Below are 26,870 nucleotides of genomic sequence, written 5' to 3'. Positions count from 1 at the left end.
ATCGGCCCGCGTTGCTTGTGAACATCGCTCAGCCATCGCCCCCGGCGGACGCGGCTCAGCTGCGACGGGGACAGCGCGCACAGCGCGGGGCAGGGCACGGGCAGGGCTGCGGGACACGGGGGACACAGGGCAGGACACGGGCAGCGCTGCGGGACACGAGGGGATGCGGGACAGTGCACGGGCAGCGCTGCGGGACACGGGGAACATAGGGCAGGGCACGGGCAGCGCTGCGGGACACGGGGGAACACGGACCCCAACATGGGGCAGGGGACGGGTAGGGCTGCGGGACACGGCGGAACACAAACCCCAGCATAGGGCAGGGCTGCGGGCACACTGACCCCAGCATTGGGCAGGGCTGCGGGCACACGGAACCCAGCATAGGGCAGGGCTGCGGGCACACTGACCCCAGCATAGGGCAGGGCTGCGGGCACACGGACCCCAGCATAGGGCAGGGCTGCGGGCACACTGACCCCAGCGCTGCCGCCGCCCGCCCTCACCTGCCCGAGGCGGGGCTCCGCGGTGGGCAGGGCCGGCCGGAGCCGCTGGCCCCGGGCACCGCCGCCGGCTCATGCGCAGCCGCCGGGGATCGCGGCGGCGATGGCGGCGCGCGTCCTGCCGCTGCCCAGGCAGCACTCCTTCAACCCGCCCACCGTGCTCAACCCCTTCGTGCACCCGGGCCGCCTCAGCGCTGCCGACAAGCTGCGGGTAAGGCCGGGGGGCGGGCGGGGAGGCCGCCGGGCCGGGATGCGCGGGGGAGCGCGGCGGGGCGGGCGCGGCGCCCCGGGGCACGGCTCAGCCCGGGCGCGGCTCGGGATCGGCGCTCCGTGCCTCGCCCCGGGCCGCCGCGGGCTGCCAGCGCTGCGGGCTGCAGGACACTGCGGCTTTCGAGCCCCCTAGGCGGGGCAGAGCGCGGTGTGAGCCATCGAGGTTTGAAAGTGCCGCCGGCAGCCGGGGCTGCGGGCCCGGCCTGCCCCGCGCCGCCCGTGTCCATCACCGCCCGTGCCCATCACCGCCCGTGCCCATCACCGCCCGTACCCATCACCGCCCGTGCCCATCACCGCCCGTGCCCATCATCTCCCGTGTCCATCACCGCCCGTGCCCATCACCGCCCGTGTCCATCACCGCCCGTGCCCATCACCGCCCGTGCCCATCATCTCCCGTGCCCATCACTGCCTGTGCCCCGCGCCGCCCGTGCCCATCACCGCCCGTGCCCATCACCGCCCGTGCCCATCATCTCCCGTGCCCATCACTGCCTGTGCCCCGCGCCGCCCGTGCCCATCACCGCCCGTGCCCATCATCTCCCGTGCCCATCACCGCCCGTGCCCATCACCGCCCGTGCCCATCATCTCCCGTGCCCATCACCGCCCGTGCCCATCACTGCCCGTGCCCATCATCTCCCGTGTCCGGTACCGCCCGTGCCCATCACCGCCCGTGCCCATCACCGCCCGTGTCCATCACCGCCCGTGCCCATCACTGCCCGTGCCCATCATCTCCCGTGTCCGGTACCGCCCGTGCCCATCACTGCCCGTGCCCATCACCGCCCGTGCCCATCACCGCCCGTGTCCGTCACTGCCCGTGCCCTTCACCGCCCGTGCCCATCATCTCCTGTGCCCATTACTGCCCGTGCCCATCACTGCCCGTGTCCATCACCGCCCGTGCGCATCACCGCCCGTGCCCTTCACCGCCCGTGCCCATCACCGCCCGTGTCCATCATCTCCTGTGCCCATCACCGCCCGTGCCCATCACCGCCCGTGCCCTTCACCGCCCGTGCCCATCACCGCCCGTGTCCATCACCGCCCGTGTCCGGTACCGCCCGTGCCCATCACTGCCCGTGTCCATCACTGCCCGTGCCCTTCACCGCCCGTGCCCATCACCACCCGTGTCCATCACCACCCGTGCCCATCACAGCCCGTGTCCATCACCGCCCGTGCCCGGTACCGCCCGTGTCCAGCACTGCCTGTGCCCTGCAGTGCACCCTCCAGAGAACGGAGCAGCCCCAACTTTACATCACATCTGCAGCTCCTGGCTTTGCTGGGAACAGGCTGCTAGTGATAACATTTCCTTCCCCTGTTCAGCATAGTTTGCTTCCTGATCTAATCTAGAGAGGAATAGTCGCGAGGAAGTTTATGGCAAAGATGCAAAGGGTGATCAGCATAAAAAATTCACTTTTTGAAATTAAGTTCTTCAGCCTTTCAGAGCCCACAAGCTGCATGCTTGCTCAGCACATACACAGAGGTTTACTGACTTAAAACTTTTAGCACAAAATGGAAAACAAGCTTTTGGAGACATTTGCGCAATTATTGCTGATAGCACATGACTCCTAGAGAAAACTGAGTCCGGTTTCAAAATTAAATGCTACCTATCAGTCAGGCATGTCAGATACCTCAGCTCTAGAGTTAGAATATCAACTTTCCTCTGAAATGAAACGATAAAGCAGAAGATAACTTTTTCAGTCATGTGGTTTCAGATGCTTGACTGGCTTTAGGGTGATTTTATGCCTGGGTTGGGGAGGGAGGAGTGAATCTCTTGGCTGCACATTGCAGGGTGTACAACAGAAAATGGTGCCCCCTGTTCCACTGGGACACTGACTGGTGTCACTGGGTGGACTGAGTCAGGCCTCTGAGCTGAGTGCTGTCACAATATGACGTGTACATGCACGCACAATACTTACAGGATACTCATGCAACTAAAAAAGCTTTGATTCTTAAAAACATTCTTTAAAAATTAGCTGATGAACCAAATATTAATATATGATTGAGGACAATGAGGATATTGATGTGTAGGTGAAATTACAGCATTTTCTGCTGATGGTTATAAATATCTGAAACTGACGTACAACTAAATGTTTTATGTTTCATATAGATCTTCCTCAAGTTATAAACAATGTTTGCACTGAAGGTAGGTGGGTAGAGGAAGTGTGAGAAACCTGGAAAACAATTTCAAGTCCTTCTATCCCCTATGTTTTACTAGTAGCCTGGAACATGTTTCAAGTGCATCTCAATCAGTAGTTTTAGGCGTGAACCCTGAAGGAACCAGTTTCTTAATGAGGTTCCAGAGATGGACAGCTTTCTGTGCTGGCTGTTCTTTCTGGAGGATGCACAGACTACTTTGAAAAGCTTGCACTTTCAAGTTACTCCATAATGCACCTGGAAGGAAAAGAACCGTCTGGGTTAGGACCTGGTGCTAGTGAGCTGAAGAACAAAGCAGTCACAGAATTGTAAAGCAGAAAAGCACACAAGAGAGAACCTTTTTTGTATTGTGGTTTGCTCTCTTCTGTTCTTTTTCCCCTATGGTCACAAGGACCAGGATACTTCCTGCTGATTGCTTTGTCCTGTCAACCTCTGCTCCTCTCTTCTCAGCTCTGCCACTCAGACCTGCTGGGATCCAAGGCCATACCAGACAGTGTTGCTGTGAACTTCAGAAAAGAGAAGTCTCCCTTCTCTTTCCATTTGTGTCAAGTGTAGTGTTTCTTCATCCTTGCATGTTAGGGGTAGTCTTGTTATGTGTCCCCATTCTGTGGTATTGCTTTAACATGCACCAATACAAACACACAGTTTCAAAACCCTCTTTCTTTGGGTGTCCACAGCAGGATTTCTGTTTTGGTGACCTTGAATGTAAAGGCTGCTGTGTGCCTTATGAGTGGAGCTTGAAAGTGAGACAGGGTAGCAGTTTGCATTTTATTCACCTTCAAATATAAAAACAGCCAGACTGAAAAGTGGAGTGAGAAGATTTTACAGCTTCTTGCCAGTCCTTGTTAATTCTTTGCAAGCCATCCTTTATTTGTCATTTTTATTTAGAACGTGCAAAGCAAGAATCAGTAGGGCTGCGCTAAACATCTTTATTTTAAAAGAGTTGTCAAATACTTCTAGTTTTTATCCTCTGACTGAAGTTGGCTGCAATTCATTGTTAAGATTTTTCCTGTGTTTTAATTTTAGTTCTTTTGTTCCTGATTGCTCACCTGCTGTCCTGAGTTCTGAACTGCAAATACAAGGCACAAAATCTAGTTAAATCATTACTGGATTCCAGTTTATTCAGAAGAGGTGCTCAGTGGACTGCTGCAATGGTGAACTATGTAATACCACAGCCAGCATGCTGAAACCAGTATTTTTGGAAGCAAGCAGCTGGACTGTCTGGCAGAACTGTGCATCCTCTGGATGCTCATGGAGCACCTTCTTGCCCTGTGTGCACTGCTGTGGGGGACCATCCATCTGATCACAGCTTCGGATGTCAAAATATGTCAGTGGGAGTTGGCTTCATTCTGGTCCCAGCCTGCTCTGCTGCTGCTTCCTAGATAACTTGACAGCAGCTAAAGTTGAACAAAATTTCGTGTGCAGTTCTGTGGCTTTCTGAGACACCTGCTTTTCCACTCTTACCATCAGTGGAGGTATAATCCCACGTATTGATCAAGGATCAGTCAGCTGTGGGGGTGCTGCAGTGACAGGATATGCAGTTATTGCAGACACAGTAAACAGAGAGTACATGGGTGATTCAGTCTGTGGGAAAAGGTTCTTTGGATGACTCAGAATAATTCTATCCTGGTGATTACTGCACAGAAGCTGGAATGGCTCTGATCCTACTGTGTAGCAATTAAACCTCGTATTTTTCTCTGTATGTTTTTCTCCTGTGCCTTCCCTTTTCTAGTCTACCTTGACCTTTCTCTTTTCTGTCCTTTTCTTACCTTACTCTGCAGCTGATGGAGCAGAAACCAACTCTGCTTCATTACACAGTGACCTAGAAAGCCTATAGCTTGCATCAGCAAATCAGTACCACCTGTGCATCTGCCTAAAATAGATTAATGAATTTATTAAAGTTTTGAAGAAGAGATTGTTTTGTTTTTGCTATTGCATCCTTTATTTTTCATTTTAGGTCAGCACATATATATATTTTTTTTTCATGAAAAAAAGCATTATTTTAAGTCAAACCACACTGATTTATGCTTACACTGCCTGTTTTGAATAACTGAATGCAGCTGAAATGCTGAACTGGACTATAGATCATAACAAAAAAGGGTGCATATAAAGAAAAAAAAAATCTAATTTTGGGAGACAAGCAAGGAGTCTTTGTTGGTTTATCTTCCTACCTGACTTTTTCAGATTTGCCACAGCTGTCACCAGAGTGAGTGGGAGCAATGTATCTCTAGGGTCAAACACATTATGCTCATTTCTGTGATCTGTAGCAGCCCTTTACCAGTTGTCCATAAAGTTATGGTTAGAATTCCATGGCTAGTTGCACAGAATGTTAAATAAAAGAAAGAAATAATCAGACCTAAGTGTTCAGATCCCTCCTGGAAACTCATTGTGTGTCAGTGCTTGCACAACATAAACATCAGCACAGTGTACCTGCTTATCCTGCTGATCCCAAATTCCTCTGAGGATCCACTGCTGTGTTTGGTCTGTTGTCACTGAGCCTGTGGTCACACAGAAGTGAGTCCTGAAGGCCCCAAATTCATCTTAATCCTCATCAGTGTCAGAGGGTTTAGAGCCAGATGGCAGAGCCCCTCCTGAATAGTGACAAGAGGAGGGCAAGAGGACAGTACATGGAGATGGAAGGGATTGGTGGGAGGGAAAGGATTGTGTTGGTGGAAGGAAAATAAGCAACTGACTGTATGAAAAAAATTGGATAAAGTGTACACTAAGGTGCTTATTTCCAAATATTCTGCACTTGTTCCTTTTTAAAGAAAAGAGGTAAATTAAAATCCACTGTGAAGTTAATAATCACAGCTCTAGGAGGTTGCAAACTGTTTTGTAAAACCGATTTACAAAAAGCCTTGCTTTTTCTGTACAGTAAGAGGCTGTTGTTAAAGAGCTGACTAGAAAGGTTGATTTTGAGAGAGGAACACTGTTGTTCAGTTGTAGATTTTCTTAAAAACTAGTAAAGCATAAAACAAAGTAAGCTCACAAGAATAAGTTAAATTCTCTTAACTCTCCTTCAGTAACTTCTCCCATACACTTGAGCTGTCAGTCTGTGCTCTCAGTAAGTTTTGAGGCACTTAAAGAAACAACCCAAATAAATTTTCAAAAATCACTATTGCAGTTCTTTTGGGGGGTGTTTTGTTTTTGCCTGAGCTGTGTTGGTGCCAAAGGGAGTTGAGCCCTTTCCTGGTTTCCCAGGAATGCTGGGCTGTGCTCACACAGCTCCCAGCCCAGCCTTGCTCAGTCTGCACAGTGCTTGTTGCACCATGAAGGACAACTTCAGGATACAGTTTCTAACCTCCTGTGCTGGGGTAAAACAATTAAGAATTTCCTCCTGCCCTGCTCTATCTCAGAGCTGCCTGTGGTCCACCCTGGTGCCAGTGCCCTTCCTTCCTGGAGCTGTGCATAAAAATACCCAAGGTAACAATTCCTTTGGGAGGGCTGGGAATGCTGTTAGAGGATTATTTGCAGTCAGGGTAACTAAAATCTTTGTTTTAGTTCCACTTGGGGGAAATAACATGTTGTGTGTGCACAGCTCCCTGGAGCAGTAGTGAGGATCACTTGCAGCTATACCATGACTCAACACAAGATTTGTCATTTGAAAGGGCAGGAGTACAATTAGTCATCTTAATGATCTCACTTGACTTCCAGATAGGGCAGGCAGTGATAGGAAGCTCTGTAGTGGAAGTATGTGCCAGCTGGGCAGACTCATCTGAGTGTTGTGTGCTGCAGACCAGGAGTCAACAAACTTAATTTACCCTCTGTGTCTAGCTACATCCAAGCCAAAAAACATAAATACACTGATATTCCAGTTCTTCCTGAAGTGGAAACTCAAAAGTGAAAATGAAATATCATTAATTACTTTCCATAAGAGCACTGGAATCATTAAAGCTTTCCTAACTAAACCACAAAGCAATAATGGCAGTACTTTAAAATCCTTGTAAAGTAACTACACAGATAGCAGAGTCATTTCTGTTGATACCATTTCTTAAGATTTTTCACCTGTTTTTTTCCAGGCTGTTCTCCAGGGGATTATTTTGCTTCCCCTCCGGGCCATATGCATCACATTCATTTTACTGCTGGCTTGGCTGTCAGCATCAATTGCAACTTTCCATCAGCCTGGAAGAGGATTTCTGCCACTGAAAGGATGGAGAAGGTGAAAAAGTGACCAATATTTGTGAAAACTAAGCTTTTCTTTTTTTTTTTTCTATTAACACAAAGCCAGAGTCTAAAGCTTTTTTTCCTTTCACTCATCCTTTTGATTAAAGAGGATTCCTCAGTTTTACCCATTTATATAAAGCAAATTTTTAATGAGTGTATTTTGCAACATGTAGACTTTTTTAAATAGCTAGATTTTCAGTTGTTTTGAAGCTAAAAAATTATTGTATAAAACCATTTATAGACTACCTGTAAGCCAGGATTTACTTCAGTAGTAATCCTAATAGGAATATTTAAGAAAATAAATTAATTAAGCAAGTATTTTGTAACATGACATAGACTGAGCTCTTGTGTAGCCTTTGTCATTTCTGCTATGCTGTTATTCTATGACAAAATTAGCTTTGACAGCTCCTCTCAGCTGCATTGCCCTTGAAGTGGTATTTCACAGCTGCTTCTGTGGGTTCTGGGTTTCAATCACTCACTTCTGACCTCAAAGTACTGAAGTTCCCTTCTAGCCATGAAGCACTGCAGCAGCAGGAGGGGAAGGAGACAGGGATGGGGAATTCTGACAAGACCAAAAGATGAGGGAGAAGTTGGGAATGTGTCCCTTACTGTGGGGACATTATCTTTTAATTTTTCCTGTTAAAATCTGATATTACAAACCAGTATCAGTTAAATTGTTGCAGAAAGGACACTAAATCTGCTAATTACTCCTCCCACAATAGTGTTGTGGCACAATGCCATGAGCAGTAGTGTGGCTGGGAGGAGGGTTTCACAAGGTGCTGGCTGTAATCTGGCTGAGTGTTTTGTGTTTCTGTTTGGAGGAGGATGATCCAGAGCATCCTGTCCAGCCTGACTCGCACGGCGTTCTTCGTCATGGGATTCCAAGTCAAAGTGAAAGGCAAAATTGCAAGCCTGGCTGAAGCTCCCATCTTTGTTGCAGCCCCTCATTCCAGCTTTTTTGATGCCATTATTTGTGCCCTGACTGGAATGCCATCAATAGTGTCTAGAGCAGAGAATTTGTCAACTCCAGTGTTTGGCAGTAAGTATTTATGGAAAAAAAAAAATTAAAAGGTACAAGTCAATAGCTTGACGTTGGGTCAAAAATTTTATCTCCTAAAGTGATTTAAGGGCAGGCTTTTAACCTCTTTAGCTTTCAAAGATACTGACAAATTATTTCCAGAGGTATTCCTATGACACATTATCTTTTTGGATTGGTAAAAATGCCTAGAAATTATACTGTTTCTTTTCAGGTATGAAATGCAACATCATTTTGAACTTGTTTTATAGTGAAAGCATGTTTTTCAGCTGCTCAGGTTTGAAGTTTTCTCTTTAATTCTCCCAGTAGTAGCTCAAAAAATCTGTTCCACTGTTGTCTGTTAACAGTGTGGCCCACAAATGTGAGTGAAGGTTATTTCAAAACTGGCCCAAACTACAGTAATCTGGAAAATACCACATTTATAAGATTAAACCTGCAGGCACTATTATGGATTTTTTTAATGGGAGCAAGACCAGGAAGGAATAAAAGAGGAGTTACTCAAAAAGGAAATGCAGGGAATGGAAAAGATCAGATGAGTCATGCTTCTATTATTTTCTCCTCCTTCTGGCACAAAATGAGTCCCAGTTTGCATTATTGCTAGAATCAGCTGTAGACTTTCTGCTGGCTATACAGTAACCCAGAGCACAGTAGGCAACATAGCAAAGTGTTTTTGTAGAAAAGGAATGAGCAGAGAATATATTGATTTTAGCTTAAAAGCACAGGATTGGGACAGAGAAGATAATTCTTTGCCAGGTTTCTCATCAGAAAGGTCCACATATTCTGATGCAGACTTCTGATTAAATGAGGGGTTTTTTTCAGTAATTTACATTGAAGCTGTACATTCTTTGTAACAGAAAAGGGAAGGCTAAAACTACATTTTGGGTGCAGGCTGCATAAGTTAAGCCTGAGTGTGGCCTGTGAGCAGATCCAGTCCCAGAATTGTGTGGAAATGCTTAGTGAAAAATAACAGCAATATTATTGGAATGTCCTTGGGTGAATTTTACATGTTTATATCTACTGTAAAACTCAGCTGGCAGGATGGGTATGTCTTCTGTCTTACTTCCCATTTTGCAAAAAGAGAATAATAGCACTCCTATCAATTTAGTCTGAAAGTTGTTTGTGTGGAATCTGTCTCCTGGTATATGAATAACAAGTTTTTGCTAAGGAAGCCTTTAACCCTTGTGTTTCCTGAGCACTGGTGTAAGGCAATCTTTAATCTGTTTCACAGCAATTTTAAGGTCCCTTCAGCCTGTAGCAGTGTCTCGCCAGGACCCCGACTCGCGGAAGAACACGGTTGCAGAGATAACTAGAAGGGCATTATCAGGGGGCCAGTGGCCACAGGTAAATGCACTAACACCAATAAATACACTACTCACTTCTCCTCTGTCATGTATTCCTGTTGCCTGCTCACTCTGCATCACTATACAAGTGACCAGCTGGATAGATTCTTACAATGCACAGAAATGAGGTCAGTTCCCAGTGTATGTCTGGGTTAAGAAGGGAGAAATCTGGTGACCAGAAGGAGTTTTATTGTGACAATGGATCAGCTGAATCCAGCCAGTACCAATTGCTGCTGCAAATGCAGGTGCTCTTGACTGTCTCTTTTCCCTTGTCAAGTCATGCTGCCTTCAGTGTAGCAGATGAATTGCACTGGTATGTGAGGATCAGTGTTTTGAAGCTAGACCATGTAGCTGTGCTCACACCAGCTAGGGTGAGCAGTTGAGATGGGTAACCCAGATTGTCCAAGATCAGAACAAGCAGTTCTTTAACTCAAAACTTCAGTTTCTCACATACAGTATGGACAAGGTGGGGCACTCTTCAGGTTAATAATGCACTAAACCCAAGATTTTTAAATTGAACTGAACTGTGCAAAGATTTTGACATGGAAGCAATAGTAGCTACTTCTGCAGTGTTTTCCATGGTGATTCCTCAGCAGGAAGCTGCTGTTCTGCTTCCAGGTCCTGGATAGCTTTCCATCTGGAAGAGCTGGGGCAGGGGCTGATCAGGAGGGAGGAAAGTGTTGAGGCAGCAGCTCTGCTGCTTATATGAAAAGCAGAAGCTTGGGATGGAAATCCACATCATTAGGAAGAAGAAATACTGGGAGTAGATGTGCATCTACAGACATCTCATGTCTGGAGTCATGTCTCATGTCTCATCTCAGGAGTGCCTCTCTGGAATACCAATACTTGCCTTTTTTTCTTCTTTTTTTTTTTTTTTTTTTTTTTTTTTTTTTGTAATGGCATCATTTACGCATTTCTTATATTTTTACTTCCTAAGTACCTTTCTAAAAGCTTTTTTAACATTTAGGGTACTTTGATTCATAAATATATTTTTCCAAGCTTTTCTAAATAATTTTAGAGCCTCCATTTTTGTCTTAATTTGTCAGTTAAACATGCACATGCCAATTTTTTTTTTAATACTGGGCTTACAGACTATACTGGTGCTTATGATTTGCTAAACTGTTGGGGGTGAATGTCCTGGTAGACCTGATCTCTGCTGAAAGCAGCATGGGGAGGAAAGGGAAATGGGCTCCTGCACTCAGTGCTGCACTTGGGATGAAACCTAGATATGTATTGTGGCATAAATAGATTATGAGTCAAGTAATCTGGGAATCTCCAAGACTGAGTCAGCACTACAGGAGGGTGTCACTGGGTGTTTTCTAGTCCTGTGTCCTGGCCACACTTTCTGATTGCAGGATGTGTGGTGGAGAACTGGCTGTAACTTGCTGTGTGCAGTTGGCCACCTTCCCCATGATCAGTCAGTGTCCCTTGGGTGTGACCTCCTGAGGCCTCTTCCACAGCTGGCCTTGACCTGTTCATTCAGACTGAAGTGGGACCTTGAACACTGGATCCAGACCATTTTGTGCTGGGGTGTTTTTAGAATGCTGCTTTTGATCCTGTAGTGTTGTGGGGAACACAAAGCCTGTGTTCCACAGGGGCTGGATTCAGTGTGTCACTCTGCAGTGCACTTAGTGTGCTACCTCAGTAATTCACAAACCTTCTGGGTGCTGGTGTGTCTGAGTCACTGGGGTCAGAGGCTGCTGTGGTGTGCAGTGCCTTCAAAGCTCTGCCTCACAGCACATGCCTTCTCTGCCTTTTGCTCTGCTGCTCGAGCTGATCTCATCACAGCTGGCATCTCACTGATGGCATCTCTGCCTGGAAATGCCCAAGTACCTCAAGCATTTCCTTTCAGCCCAGACTCCTGTATTTATACACCCAGCAGCTCAATAAGGACCTGCTGTCAGAGGAATAATTCTATTATTACCAACACTAAAATTACAAGTGAAACATGTAAAGCCTTTTGTACCATATTTCTGAACTGATAAAGGCCTTTTCCCAGAACTCCTTTCTTAGAAAGCGTTGGTTTCCAAATCAAGGTGGACCAGGTTAATAAATTGTGAGCATCCTTCATTAATGTTTGTTTCCTTAGGAAAGAGTTATGATATTCCTGTAATATAGTACAACAAGTCACAGAGCTTGCATAATGTCAGCTTGTGCATAACAGATACTAAAGTATAATCCTTTTATGAAATATATGTGTGTGTTTATGTTTTTCTCTCTCTTTAAATCCAAGATACTGATTTTCCCAGAAGGCACCTGCACAAACCGATCCTGCCTGATCACATTTAAACAAGGTGAGAGATTTTATCCTGTTGTTGTTGGGAAAAAAGATGTGATATTAATTTGATAGTTGTAGTAAGGACTGAACTTGTGAAGGTACATCATCCACAGCAGCACTGTAGTAATCCCTTACATTATTAAAGTTTCAGTGGCACTAAACCCACTCTTTTATACTAGTCAGCTACTTCTCTGGTTTTGCTATTGTGCAGGGTGCAGAATATCTGTGACGTACATGATTAGTTCATTGGTGGATTTTCTGGGTACATTTTTCCTCTAATTTATTTACTCAGAAACTCAACTGGGGTTCTTGAGAGATGAATGTATAAACTTGCTCACAAGATGTTCTTTTATCCCAGCTAACAGTCTTAGATTGCTGTAAATTTTGCCGTGCAAGATTTAGCAACCAAGTTACAAAATGCCTTTGTGTAGTGCTTAGCATGCCAGGAAAACAAATAACTTTTAATACAGAAACATATTTCATTGCATCATTAGATTGTTGTGGTGCCCTTCAGTTAAGAGAGGAGAGGAATCTGACTTTAACTGTTTTACAGTGTCTTGGGTAGAAGTGTTGCAAAACCACTATTACGTGCCCAGATCCCTATCACTTGTGATGATTGGAGCACAGAGTGATTCAGGAAATGCTCAAAAGCCTTGTGAGCATCTCATCCTTTGAAATGAATGCACATCAGTGGGGAGATAAGCACAGAAAATGAGTTTGAACAGTCCAGGGATCTTAGGCAGCTTTCTTCTTGAGATGGAGTCAAACCTGTTTCTGTCCTGACATCTTGCTGGTTGTGCTGCTGATTTAAAAACAAATAAAAAAACCCAAAAAACTAACCTACAATATACATAAAACCCAAATCAAACAACGAACAAAAAACTGAAGTAGAACACTTCTCATTCTCCTTGTGCTTTTAAAAATGTCTCCTTCCAAGTGCTGTTGTCTGAAATAAATCACTTAAAGCTCCAATTGCTGTATTAAGCTTAGTTATAACAATTAGTTCTAATTTGTGGCTGCAGGTGCCTTTGTTCCACAAGTCCCTGTCCAGCCTGTGCTACTCCGGTACCCCAACAAGCTGGTGAGCAGAACATCCTTCTCTTACTAACCAACAATACAGAAAGCAAAAGCCTGACTTAAGTGGTACCTACAATAAATATTTTGCATTGTCACTGAAGACTATATTGTCCTGAACTTTAGCATTGAAGAGCTCCTGGAAGCAGCCAGGCTTCCCAAGTGCCACCATGGTGCAGTTGCTGTTCTGACTGTGAAAAATTTCTGCTGGGCTTCTTAGCTAAAGAGGGGAGGCAGGAAATATTGTGGAGGAAGTTGGAAACTTCCTGCAGTGCCACAGAGCCTGCACTTTGAAGTCTAAAATGGGCACAACTTCCTATTAGTCATCTTTTTTTGGTTAACCTCAAGATAGCCTTACTGCAAAAGGACTTGCAGAAGCAGAGCTGAGCCATGCAGGACATCCCACAGCCCTGCTCAGGAGAGCAGCTTTGCAGATGTTCTTTCTGTGCAGCATTCCTTGTGCAGCTCCACTTCATTCCACCTGTAAGGCTGAGACCTTTTCAACTTTTTTTTTTAATTACCTGGTCATCCAACAAATCCAGGAAAGACCAAACATTCACTTCCTAATGTTTTTTTAGGATTAAAAATATTGTTGTTATTTGCCAAGACTCCTTTGTATAATCCTTTTACAAATGAATGTCACAAGTGAACCACTCAAGGGGATTGGTATCACATTTCACTGGTAAGATTTAAGGATCTGCCACTACACACTGTAAAAATAATGTAGAAGAAGTAATAAACACAGAGAGAGGGGGAAAAAAAGGAAAAAAAAGGCATGATAAATTATGCAGAAATGTCCTTAAAAACTAAATGAGATATATTTATGAGAATGCCTCTCTAAAGGGAGTAGTAAGGCCCACTGACAATGTCTTACTAATTTTTCTTTTCTCTACTTCTGTTGTTTAGATCAGAGTGAATGATTTACAATATCTAACTATAATTTTATTCCCAGTTGTTCATAAAACTCTACCATGCTTATTTCCAAATTTTTAAGGCAAGGAATCCCATTTGCCTTAACACCTTTATTTATTTTCACTACAAGCCTATAAAAACATCATCCACTTTTACTGAACTTGTACCTGTTTTAAATTGTAACTTATCTGCTCACTAACTTTCGTCTGGTTTTGTCATACATTTCTGTGTTTTATTTTTTCCTTAGGATACTGTGACCTGGACATGGCAGGGCTATTCATTGTAAGTTTCTTAATCCTGCTGAAAATTGCATGCAGAAATTTTTCCCCTGTTGCTAAACAGTTTGCCAAACAGATTCCACTAAGCCAAGACACATGTTCTTCTAGATCTGTTTTTATGAGGGGGAAATAGCTGGGGATAATGCTGTCATGCAGTAGATTTTGTACCTGAATGGCTAGAGAAAGGGTCAACAAAGGAAAATATTATTTCCACTTCCTCCATTCTTTTTTTTTTTTTTTTCATTTTCTTCTGATTTGCACATTACACTAGAACAAAGGAAAGTATTAAAGAACCTTCTCAACTGTACTGAAAATATGTCTGTAAAATGTTTTTTACTTTGCAGACATTAATTAAAATGTGTATTTTCAGAATCCTTATACCACTGTTTCATGTGGAGTATGTAGTGTGTCTAGGTACAGTAGTCCTGATTTACTAACATTTGTAAGGCAGCTAATTTTGAAATGCATCTGGACTAGTGGAGCAGATCATAAACACCTTTTAAGCTGTCTAGATAAATAAATAAATAAATATTTTTAAATATATATAACCCTAACATCTGCACACTTAGACAATGGACATGATGAAAATGTTCATTTCAGTTTCCCAAGATTTTTTGCTGTTACTACTATTGCTGATACATTTATCAGCATACTAATGACCATTGCAAATTCAGTACATAGTACAGATTTCCTCTATGGAGGATTTATGCTATAAGATTAAAATAGAGCTATAACTTCAATTATGATAGATGGAGTAGGAATAGGCAAAGAAAGAAATGAAGTCAGAGGTATTCCCATGGGAGGGAATACCTGCCCATTCTCTCAGAATGGAGAAATGCTCTGAGCCTGGTGGCTGGATGGTGAAGGCTCAGATCAAACCTGTGAAAGGAATTGCTTAGCAAAATCATTGAGGAGAGAAGGGATGAATGGAGAAGAATACATTTATTCTTAACAAAACTAACTGGAAGCAGGAGAAGAATATTCCCTGCACAAACATGCAGATTACAAAATGCAGAACTGTCTTACTCTTTGTAAAACTTCCTGGATATTGCAGCCAGGATGGGACAGCACCAGTCTCCTCCTCAGAAACCTCCTGACATAACTTCCTGCTTTCACTTAGTACTTCTCTCTTACTTCTGTGCCTTGATGGGAAGAATACCTGATGTTATGTGTTAGAAAAGCAAGCATTGAGAGTGGACTCTGCAGAATATAGACAGGTCCCATAGATCCCATAGATCCTCTTGCCTTTTCTCTTTTTTATTTTGTCCAAAACAAGAACAGAGAAAGACAGCTTGAAAGCTTTCTATTATAGTATATCTGCTGTAAAGATCAAATGTGCATTTCTACTTAAAAATCACAATAAGAAGAGCAAGTCAGAAGTAGAAGTGAATGTGCTTATCCTCTTTAGCAGTTACTTCCTTCCCCTGGCTTATCTGTTGACCCTAAAATTTGTGCCTTTTTAAAAAAGCACCGATGGTCCTGACCCTACTGGCACTTCATTAACACATCTATGTAAATGTTACTGTAATTTGTGAAATGATTAGCAAATACTAACAAATCCAGTTCTGCATAAGGAAGTTACTGGTCCTATTTTGCAGCTGAGAGGATAAAAGACAAAGTAAAGCTACTTCTCAGAATCAAAGCTCTTAAAGTTTAAAATCCAGTATCTGTGGACATCCTTAGAGAAAGGGAGATATTTTACTGGCCAGATCTGTGCAGAATTGTTATTGTGCATGAGAGCAGAAAACAAGTTGCCTGCCCTGTGAGCAAGCAGCAGCTGTATGCAGAAGCCCTGTTATAAAAAATGTGAAAAGTAACTTTATGGGAAACTTCACTGCAAGGTGCTTAAATACCTTGCCTCATAATGGCTTTTGGTTTTTGAGTTTTAAAAAGTTTAATATACTGACATGCAAATACTTTTGCTTTAAATAAGTAAAAAATTATTTTTCTTCCTCTTTGCCTGCAGTAAAGAGCTGTGCATAATGACAGCATGTCAGATCTTCACGAGATTAGAAGTTGAGGTAAGAATTGGAAATATTTTTGTACTAAGATTTAGCAACCAGGGAATTTCTGCTTTAATGTAAATGCATTATTCACATTATCAGTAATTTTTAGTGAACAATAAACAAATGTCTCAGAAACAAGAACAAGCATCACAGTAAGTAATAAATTTAAATTTTTGTCAATATGTATGTAGCGTTCTGATGAGTTTCTAAGCTGCCAGAGATGTCTTTATTTTTAGAGCATTATAAAATCACTGTTAATTATCCCCATATGAATTCTACAGATAATAAAACTAAGAATTAACATATATTCTGTCAAAGGTAACAAACAGCTCCTTTTCCCACCTCCCCATTTCAATTATCTCTTCAAAGTAACCTTCTCTTCCTCATCATTTCCCCAGACTGGACTCTCATAGATTTCTACAGCTAAGAGCTCATTCAGGTGCTTGTGCTGAGCCTCATGTCAGGAACCAGTTCCTTGTTAAAATCCACTGCACAGCACAGAGACAGATAAATGACAACTGAAACAACATCCACACTTCTGAATGTGAGCACCCTCACTCCAACTGCTCAAAGAGGCAGCTTTCAAAACACATTCCTTACCAGACCACAAAGGATTGTCAGTGTGGACTAAGCAGGTTTAGAAACTTGAGAAAGGGGAGAAAATGACATGTTTTGATGTTTATTTGCAAAACACAGAATTTAGGGGAGTGCAAAGCTTTGTGAATATGAGCAGTGTTGTTACTGCTAGCAATTGGCAGTGTAGTCTGTGTTGTGGAACAGTGAAATTCATTTTATGGAGCATCTTGTTACTGTATAGTGCATTAGACACATATTTGTAGAGGTGTAATCAAGAGATAATTCTCCTAATAATTTGTTCAGTAGGGCATAACTATGTGATTTATATACATGGGAGCAAGAAACAGTTAATGTAACTTCCAACATAAGGCAGAGCTTTGTTTTCCCCTACTTCAAAACAGAACTCAGACTTGTTTGCTGGAAAATTAATTTCTTGTTCCAAGTGGTGAAACTGAAAGATGAAAAAATTTGCAGCTTTCACAGCAGCATGTGTCCCCAAAATGAAACTTAATTTCTTAGCATCAGTGCAAAAGCCTTTCAGTTTCTAAAAAGAGAGGGGACTCATTTTCATGTGGAAGGTGGGAATGCACCTACTCCTGTTAGGAGTGGGCATTTCTGTTGCTGGCCCATCCTGTGATCAATGCTCTCTCCACTCCCACCAGTCCTGCTGTGCAGGAGCAGTGATGGCTCCAGGGATGTGTGTCCATGTCCAGTCCAGCTCTAACACACTGGATATTGAACATGGAACTGAGTTTGGCTGTGAGTTTTAGGGCTGCAAAAAATACAGCATTTGGCAAATTCTGTAAGAGGAGAGACTAGTTCACAAGCAGATCAGAGAAATATTTTTGTTGCTGAAAGAGATGTGGAGAATTTTTGTTACAGGAGTGAGTTTGACTAGATGTGCTTGCCACTCTCCAGCAGATAAGCAGCTGAGGGTGTGAGATCATGTAGCCACTGCAGGACGTCAAGAAACCAAATTCTTGCTCCTCAGCTGTTGTTTCTGGCAAACAGGTTTAATGAATAATTGTAGGGGTTTTTCTTGAGGGGGATGAAGGTGGTGTTTAATCTGCCAGGAATTTACATTGCTCTGTGAGCAAGACCTCAGCCTCAAGTGAAGTAATGACCACTTTCAAAACCATGACCATGTTTGCGTAGATAAACCTGGAGTTACAATTTCAGCTCACCCAGGGATGTCAGAGTTTTGTGTACTGTGTGCCTGTGCTTCCTCAGTTTAAGAGTTATGTGACTTCTGAAGGGGAGTTGTAATAACCAGGGACCTGTTTCAAACTTTGAACAAAGTTGGCAACTGCTTACAGAAGGAATAAAATCTCAAGTATTCCTGTGAACAACTGGACCTCTCCTCTCCTTACAGGGAAGACACTTCTTAATTATAAACATAAAATTTATGGCTATTGGAAAGATAACCAGTCCATAAACTCACTGGTTTTAATCATAAATTGAAAGCATTCCTTAAAATCAAACTTTAAAAGGCTGTTCAGGACAAACTGTGTTTATATGGGACAGTTAGCACTGTAATAATGCATCACCAGCAACTGCAGTATAACTAAAGCAACATACTGGCACATAATCAACAACTTCTTCCAATGACCCATGAGCAACACCTTATTTTGGAATTGTTGTATTCTTGGAATTAAGGGCAGGGTGCAGAGCAGCAGAACTCAGAGAAATGATAACCATAGCTGGGAAAAGGAACAGTAAACAAGGCTGTGAGCAAACACTGTAGACCCAAGTAGAAAGAGCAAAACACTCCTCCACACACACTACTTTGCAAACAGGTGCTGGTTCATATCACAATAGATAATAGGTTCATCTAGAGGCTGTTTTAGTGAAAAGGTGCTTCCAACTTCTTACATATTAATACTGAATCCTCCACAGTAAACATGTTACCTTTTAGATAACTGGGGTGTTTCCTAGGTGTGGTAGAAGAGGGGGTTGTTGGGAATTGTGTACCTTCTACTTGGAGTTCAAAAATTGCATCCATTTAGTGTGTTACTTAGAACTGTGATTCCTTAATGTTTTTGTCAGGGGGAAAAAACATACAAGAAACTTATCAGTCACATGCTGACATATACAATTCACAGGTATGAGGTGGGACTGCAGTGTGTATTCAAAAAATTAAAACTCACATACACTAGTCCAATATATAACATCACTTTAAAAAGATCTTTGAAAAGTGTGAAGTATTTCAAACTCACATTCTTACTGGTGCAGCATTTAATCTTCTAACTAAGTATGTATTTATTATACTTTCCTTCTTTGGGGGGTTGATTTTACATGTTAAAGAAGCTTCTGCCAATCCTTCCGAGGTAGTTGTGCAGTAAATCTCATTTGTGTGGGGAGGGCAGATGAGCCAGAGCAGTTTCTAAGGTGACTGAGACCTCTAGTGCCCATTCCTTTCATTGCATGGCTGGTGTTTTACTCCTGTTTTCCCCTTCAAAAACAAAAATATGAAATTACTCATGTTCCTAATGAAGTGGTAACTATGGAATTGATTGGATAACTCATCCCTTTCAGTTTCTGCCTGTTCATGTTCCTACTGAGGAAGAAAAGAATGATCCAATTCTTTTTGCCAACAGAGTCAGACAAATCATGGCAAAGTAAGTAACTGATCATCAATAAAACCTTTGAGAACTGTTCCTTTATATCCAGCAATTCCACATAAAGCCTATCCATAAAATACAATTCAGTTAAGTCCCAGTACTATACACAGAATGGCTCTAGATTTTCACTAAGAGGTGTCAAACTCCTCTACTACGTTACCCTTGCTGTTTTTACATGGAGCATAAAGAAGGTTGCCTTACATTGGAACATAGTATATTCAATTCATAGAAAACTGGAATAAAATGGTCTCTTCTTGCTTGGCCAGGATAAGTGGGTGATGGTTTATTCTGCAGCATTACTGGGCTGCATTTACAGGATGGTAAATCTTAAAACCTCATGGTGCTGCTATAAGAGTTTCACAGTGTGGTTTCACAGTTTCCTGAAATGGTGGAGATTGCTTTGTCCTACTTGCAGCAGTGCAAGAATGAATTACCATTTGTTTCACATATCAGAGAAGGGAAACGGTCAATAAGTCATTTTCATATAAGAAATTGATTTTGCTTTTTCTTTAATTTTATTTCAGTGCTTTGAATGTGCCAGTCACTGATCACACTTTTGAAGATTGCAGACTGATGATTTCAGCAGGGCAGTTGACTTTACCCATGGAAGCTGGGCTGGTGGAGTTCACCAAAATTAGCAAGAAACTCAAGTAAGTGAAGTTTTATCTCTTGGCAGCATAATTAGAAAAGTGCTGCAGGTGTTGATGGCCTTCTGCCAAAGATTAAATAACCAGAGAACAGACTTGGCCATGTATAATCTAGCATATCTATGCATACAACTTGCATAAACTACAAGGAAATGAGAGATGAGGGAAATCCCAGTAAGGACTAATGCTGAGTAGTTTTTGTTGCCAGTGTTGCAGGATAAAAGATTGTTCTCACCAAAGGGTGAGAAAAGCAGAGCAGTACCTATTTTAAGCACTCAATGGTAATCTTGGTTCAAATTTAAATCTCTTCAGTGGTGAGGCACAGGCAGCTTGTGGCAGGAAGTAAAAAGCTTTCTTTCCAGCCTGAAACTTCAGCTTACTGTTCTTAGTTTTACTGTGCAGCCATGTGCCACTAGTGATGTCAATTTTTTTCTGTCTGGATGCAGTGGAATTTGAGGACTGAGCCATGTAACCATACTCCATCAAGTAACCTGGCATGGCTGTGGTGAAATCTGAATGTGTCCAGTAAATCTTGACTTACTATTATGTGCTATATATCCATTTATGGAACTCCATCTGGAAGAGTTACATGGCAATTTAAATTATTCTTACTGAGGTTCAGTGGTGTGTTTCTGCAGAGATCTGACTCTTCTGAGGCTCTAGCAATACTGGATTTTGGGTAGAAAGTTTGCTAATAGAGCTGAGACCTGTGTAAAGGGAATACTTACCCTGGAGCCTGATGCAGCAAAACATTGCTACACCTGAATTTATGGTAGTGAAAAGCTCTCTGCTGGAGCAGCCTAGTAACTGGACAGACAGTTCTAGGTTTGGGAAGTCATTCTGTGGAAGTCTGACATACCCAAGCATTGAATGACCTGCTTTTAATATTAATAACCAAAGGGGAGCAGTCCTTAATTGCTGATTTAAAGTAAAATATCTGGTCTGAAACACAGCATTAGAAATGTTGTACACACATGCTCTGAGTGGCAGTTTTTCATCTCTGAACACTGTAATAACTCCTACTGAAATTCCATCTGTCCGAGAACTGCTGTATAGAAATATCTCCTCTCCCTCATGTTTGCATAGCCTAAAATGGAATCATGTCAGAGAGCAGTTGGATACTTTTGCTGCTATTGCAAGTGCTTCCAAAGGGGGAAGAATTGGAATTGAGGAGTTTGCTGAGTACTTGAAGCTGCCTATTTCAGATGTCCTCAGAGAGCTGTTTCTACTTTTTGACAGGGTGAGTAATTGGTTAACTGACTTGTTGACAATATTTTGTTAGAAATCACGTACCAGAAGGATATTTATTCTAATTCATTATGTCCAGTTTACTAAATGGTTCTTGGTTAACAGTTTCTGTAAGCAAGGTAGGTGACACTTTAAGTTTTGTTCTTAAGTTTCAGTGGAGAAACTTATTCATTAGTTTCTGCCTTGTGAGATGGCAGAACTTAGGACTAAGTTGCTGCACCAGTATCAGACAATAATCTTCATGCTGGTAATAACTGAATACTTTCTTTTGCTGACTGCAGATTTTGATCTCTTACATAGTTTACACATAACATACATAGCTTCCTTAGCTGTTGTAATTAATTAGATGATTTAAGGCAGAGTGAAGCTAACTGGAGTGTTAACTGGAACACTGGAGTGCTGTGCTTGTGAAGGGTGCTGTTAGACTTTACAGGGACTCCTCTTCTCTGCAGCCATAGAGGGGACTGTGTGTTACAGGATCATCCCCAGTCAGTGCTAATCTCTGCAGCTCTCTGAGGCTGGCAAAAATGGCTGCATTTCTCTCTGCACCAGAAGCATCAATGACTAGAGCAGAGACAGAATTAATCTCACTTCTAGGTCTCCACATGTGCTGCAGTGCACACAGCCTGTTGTCCTGCAGGTGCCTGTGGACTGGAGGTTTTCTCTTACCATAAGAGCTTTCCCAGCTCACCATCACTGTTCCTGATCAGTTAGCTTAGCAGTGCACCTGTCCTTGGGAGGCTGTGGTATATGCTGATTGAAACTCTCAGGATTTCTCTACATTAAAAGTTTTTGCAAGTTTTAAAATAGGAGAGAGTCAAATGTATTTCCTGAACTGCTGAATGCCTTGAGAGCTAGGTACTCATCTTATGTCATTCCTGCCTCCCCATCCTGGACCATTGCTCCTGAGCCATGTAGTCTGAGTCCTGAAGCACAGGATCTACATCAGAAATGTGCTGTGGCAACCAGAGTAATTCAGGGCAATCATACTCCTTTCACTTTCTTTATATGGCACAACATCAATGACTAGAACTAGCAAAGTAATGCTCAATTCACTAAAAATTTGAAGGAATAAAAGATTGTGAAAACAAACAAATGCAAGGCTGCATTCACCTTTAAGGAGATCGGCACAACGGAGGAACAGTCATGCTCATCTAATTCAAATTGCTTCAGGGGTGAGCACAGGTATTCTGAGACTTCTGCTTTGTGGGTTTCAGCCTCATTATTTTTTTCTTTTAAATGCTTCCTCTAATCACATAAACATAATGCAAAAAGAAAAGAAATACAGGGGTGTATCAACACATGACAGAAACTAGTAAGGCATAACTGGCAGCCAGAGGCATGCACAGACATGGTGAAGTCTAAGGATGCAGATAAACTGTGTTTTTCCCACACCCAAGTCAGACACAAAACAGCTTCAGAGAGCTGCAGAGCGCTGGAACTCCGAGTGATTCACTTCCAAAAGTGTTCACCATGTTCCTTGCTAAAGCTCTGCTGAGCGGAGGGAGCGGCAGCAGTCGTGGGGGAAGCCTTGCACGAGGCCTTGGAGGGCTCCTGACAGGAGGTGGAGGTGCAGGGAATATTGGAGGACTTGTTGGAGGTCTCGTCAGCCTCATAAGCGAAGCAGCAGCTCAGTATAATCCAGAGCCACCTCCACCTCTTCGCAATCATTTCACCAACGTGGAGGCTCAGGAGAGCGATGAGGTCAGGCAGTTCCGCCGCCTGTTCGCCCAGCTGGCCGGAGATGACATGGAAGTGTGTGCCACAGAACTGAGGGACATCCTGAACAAAGTCCTGTCCAGACACCAGGACCTGAGGACGGACGGCTTCAGCTTGGACACGTGCCGCAGCATGGTGGCCGTCATGGACAGCGACGCGAGCGGCAAGCTGGGCTTCGAGGAGTTCAAGTACCTGTGGAACAACATCAAGAAGTGGCAGTGTGTGTACAGGCAGTGTGACCCTGCTCAGACAGGCTGTGTCGGGAGAGCCCAGCTGCCCCAGGCCCTGCAGGCTGCGGGGTTCCGGCTGGGCGAGCAGCTGTGCCGGCTGCTGGTGCGCAGGTACGCGGCCGAGGACGGCAGCCTGGATTTCAACAGCTTCATCAGCTGCCTGGTGAGGCTGGATGGCATGTTCAGGGCGTTCAGGGCCCTGGACCAGGATGGCAGTGGGCACGTCAAGGTCACCATGGAGGACTGGCTGCAGCTGACCATGTATTCCTGAAGGCGTGGCAGCTGTGTCTGGGGGATACACACGGAGGGCTGCAGTGCTCTCTGTTCCACTGCAGTCCTTGCCTTTAGTCTTTCCAAGGCAGATGTAGCTAGTGCTAAATGGCTCAGCTTCAGGGGCAGTGATTCCTCTTGTGCATCCACTAGTCTGCTTTTCTGAGTTTGTGTAGGTTGTTGATTGTCTGTCTTCAGAAAATTCTAGACTCTAAAGTTAGTGTATATATTGGAAAGATCAAAGCTTAGTTACTTTTTCATGTAAAGTGGCTTGTATATGAATATAACTGTTATATAAAAAAGCTCCTAAGTTTGGTGTTGATGTTGCTGTTCTGATTTGTCAGCAGTCAGTAGCTGGAATAAAGGCAGTTTGCCTGAAGGCAGTCACTGGTAGAGTCTTGTGCAGTCATTTCTAACAAGGGGAAAAACATTAGAGTAGCAATAACTGTAATGATCAGTGAACTTATATAATCATTCAATTTCCTTTCTACTTCTGATTTTTCATGCTTGGCTGCTGAAGCAAAACTTCAGTGCTACTGTCATGGCCAGGACAAAATTGAAGATGTACACAAGGCTACTTGAGCAATGGTCTTCTCCTTCCTACAGTTCTATGAACTTTACTCTCTTTTCTTCAAGCCTAAGCATGGTTACGAAGCAAACAACTTAAAATACTACATTTATATTTAGAGAAACTTGAAATAATTATTGCAGTCACATAGCAGACAGATAGCCAAAGTCAACTTCTGGCTATCTGAGTGAAATTTCATCAGAGTGCAGCATCCCTCTCAAGTCAGTTATGCAGTTCTGGCTAGTAAGTCAACTTCTGAGTAAAAGGAAAAAACAAGGAATAACATGAACTGTCAAAGGTGCATTTCTTTGAATTAAGGATTACATTGTTGATCAAAACAGCTCTTGCACAAGGCAGATTTCTTGGCAAGACTCTGCTGCTTTAAAGGAAAATTGTCTTGGGTGTGTGCGAGTTGGCTGGAGTGTGAAAAGATGAGTGAAATAGGCAGCTTGGCTCTAGAGGCAATCTCCAGATGTGAGAGTCCTCATGCCCCTGCCCTTCCCCAGGGACACAGCAGTGACTCATTGAGAAATACCACACAATACCTGCAGGCCATCTGCATGTTCATGGGGTGCTGTGGTTTGGTTTGGTCTAAATTTCCATAGTTCTAATTTCTAAATCTTGCACTTAGACTTGGCAAATAGTATTTTTCAAATTGATGAGATATCTTCCCTGGTATACTTGCAGAAATCTTTTACTTGATACTACCTTAAAATTTGTGCACAGACTTTTTCCTCCTGCACTTTGATTAATAGCAAACAGAAAAATATTCATATTGTCCCAGAGAAAGGAGGTCAGTTCCTTCCTAGTGGCATTCAGCCTCCTCCCAGTTCTTCAGTGGAAAAGCACTCAGTTATCCATTGTGCCACAAAGTGCCATTTGGGCTCTGAGTAATGGAAAAGTGAGCAGGAGGTAAAGTGTGACACCTCCTCAAAAGTAATTGATGCTGTAGTGCTTTAAACTTTGTACTGCATCTGGCTTGCAGTCCCTGTGCAAATCTAAATGGAGAATGCTTATGACAGTGCAACTTTCTTGTTTTCCAAAGTCTAAGATTTACTGTATTGTATTTTTTAAAAAAATAACAACAAAACCCCAGTTACCATAGCATGCTGTAGGGAAAATAGTAGCAGAAAGCTGACTTCCTTAAAGAAAACAAGAGTTGTTAAGGTTACATTATATTTTGATTGTTTTGTGTGGCATAACTGCAAATACCCAAATTCTGATGTTCTACTTTGCCATTTAGAGAACTGGAGCTCAGCTCACATGTTGCTTCCTTAAAATATTCTTGGGTACATAGGCTGCAAACACTCAGGTGTAGAAAGACAGTTGCAGGTGAATTTTGCTGTGGTGTTACACAAGCACTGAAGTTTTCCCTGTATTTTCAGTTCAACATCCATTTCTTTTTCTAGGCAGCAACCTCTTCATTTCTCCTTAACCAGAATGCCAGAGCATTTGGAAGTTAGCCAGCATCCTAGAGCTTAGTATAACTAGTCACAACATGATCTTGCAAGCATAGTAACTTTATTTCCTACTAAAAAGGCTCGAAGTTCTGTCTATCAGATTGCACTCAGTTTTGATTACTGAGTTTTGCACTTTAATGAAAATAATAAGACCTTTATTATGTCTTTTTTTTCTTCTCATATATCCATGTGCAGCCACAGCTGTGTTAACTTCTTTCAGAAGTTGTTTCTAATTAAGTTATTTTAGTTTACTTCCCAATTCTTTTACTGTGATACATATTCTGAACTTTGAAAATAAATTTTAAAAATATTCTAATCACATCCAAAAATCCTTTGTTAAGAATACAGTCTACAAAACTGTCCAAAAATAATATTCTATGGAGCCTTGAGCAATTATTATCTACACTCCTGCTGCAGTTGTTTTAAAACTTTGTGTTTGTAATGTTACACTTTCAAGTTAGATCTGTTATCTCTGAGGACTACAATGTAGACAAAATACTGAAAGTCAAATTCTATTCACCACAATGAGAGCACAGACTTGTAAATAAAACTACGTGTATGGGACAACATTGTCCTTTTCTAATGATTAAAAACTGTCAAAAGTTACAACCCTTAGACACCCATGAAAGTAACTTAAGAGTTCATATCTTATTCGTATCTTTGCTCAAAAGTTTCCCTGAAATTCTCAGGTTTCTGAAGTACAAGATGTTCAAAGTCAATCAAAAGATCAATAAAAAGATTGGTTAGACCATCAATATAAAGAAGATATCAGTTATGTATGCAAGAGGCTCCTGCATTGGTTTTGAAGGCTAAATAAAATTATATCTTAGGTGTTTTAAATCCTGTGAAATGTCATCTTGATGATGACAAGTTAGTAATAGTGATTTCATTATATTATTACACATATTTTGTTAATCAAGAACTATCTTAAAATCTAAATTCAATTACTAAAATCCCTGTTTCATAGCACCCAGTGTTTTCAAAGCACTCTACAGAGCAGCCTTAGTATTCTCCCCTGGCATATTTGCACAGTTCATCAGCAGAGAACCAAGAGCAGGAAGGTTAATGTTGGCATTCTCAAGTGGACATTAGAAGTTGGTAGGAGAGTCAGAAATAGAATCCTGGTCTGGCTTTTGCTGCAGATTGACCCAGCAGACCACTCCTCTCTCACTTGGCTGGAGATGTTTTGTGCTGTTCTTATATGTAGGTACTCCACTTTTTAAGAAAATGTTTTTCTTTTTGAAATGCAAAACACACTATCCACAGAGGAAACTCTGCTTTACAAACTTCAGTTTGCTTTTAAAACATTTCTGATGAATGCCCTTAATGTGAATATTCAAAATAATGAACTACTTGTCATCTCTATCATGCTGTCATTACCTGCTCTGTGTTCCACCATCTGGGATTTGCAGATGGCTTTTGGCCAGACAGATATTTCCCAAAACACTCAAGAAACTTCCAGTGTGGTGACAGAAACACTACTGACATAAGCAGAGATTTCATCAGGCATCTGCCACTTTCCCTATCTGCAAAT

At 42.6% G+C, this 26,870-nt stretch overlaps 2 protein-coding genes across 2 annotated transcripts in view; both read left to right on the top strand.

The window, feature by feature from the left end:
- Positions 1-550: 550 nt before the first annotated feature.
- LPCAT2 (lysophosphatidylcholine acyltransferase 2) overlaps positions 551-26,870 on the top strand; it is a 30,909-nt gene continuing 4,589 nt past the window's right edge. The window contains exons 1-11 of the mRNA XM_079316211.1: positions 551-705; positions 6,929-7,068; positions 7,895-8,112; positions 9,338-9,450; positions 11,683-11,743; positions 12,750-12,808; positions 13,961-13,995; positions 15,958-16,012; positions 19,109-19,191; positions 19,719-19,844; positions 20,928-21,081. Coding sequence (XP_079172337.1) covers positions 598-705; positions 6,929-7,068; positions 7,895-8,112; positions 9,338-9,450; positions 11,683-11,743; positions 12,750-12,808; positions 13,961-13,995; positions 15,958-16,012; positions 19,109-19,191; positions 19,719-19,844; positions 20,928-21,081 — 1,152 coding nt within the window. The 5' untranslated portion in view covers positions 551-597. The remainder of the gene's footprint in view (positions 706-6,928; positions 7,069-7,894; positions 8,113-9,337; positions 9,451-11,682; positions 11,744-12,749; positions 12,809-13,960; positions 13,996-15,957; positions 16,013-19,108; positions 19,192-19,718; positions 19,845-20,927; positions 21,082-26,870) is intronic.
- CAPNS2 (calpain small subunit 2) lies at positions 22,441-23,309 on the top strand (the record flags this gene model as incomplete). The annotated part of the gene is given in 2 exon segments (XM_079316212.1): positions 22,441-22,513; positions 22,516-23,309. Coding segments are annotated over 2 exon segments (867 nt in total).

This window comes from Erithacus rubecula (genome assembly GCF_903797595.1).
Source record: "Erithacus rubecula genome assembly, chromosome: 12".
Lineage (NCBI taxonomy): Eukaryota > Metazoa > Chordata > Aves > Passeriformes > Muscicapidae > Erithacus > Erithacus rubecula.
Note: the sequence above shows the minus strand (reverse complement) of the source record. Positions and strands in the feature narration are given on the sequence as shown.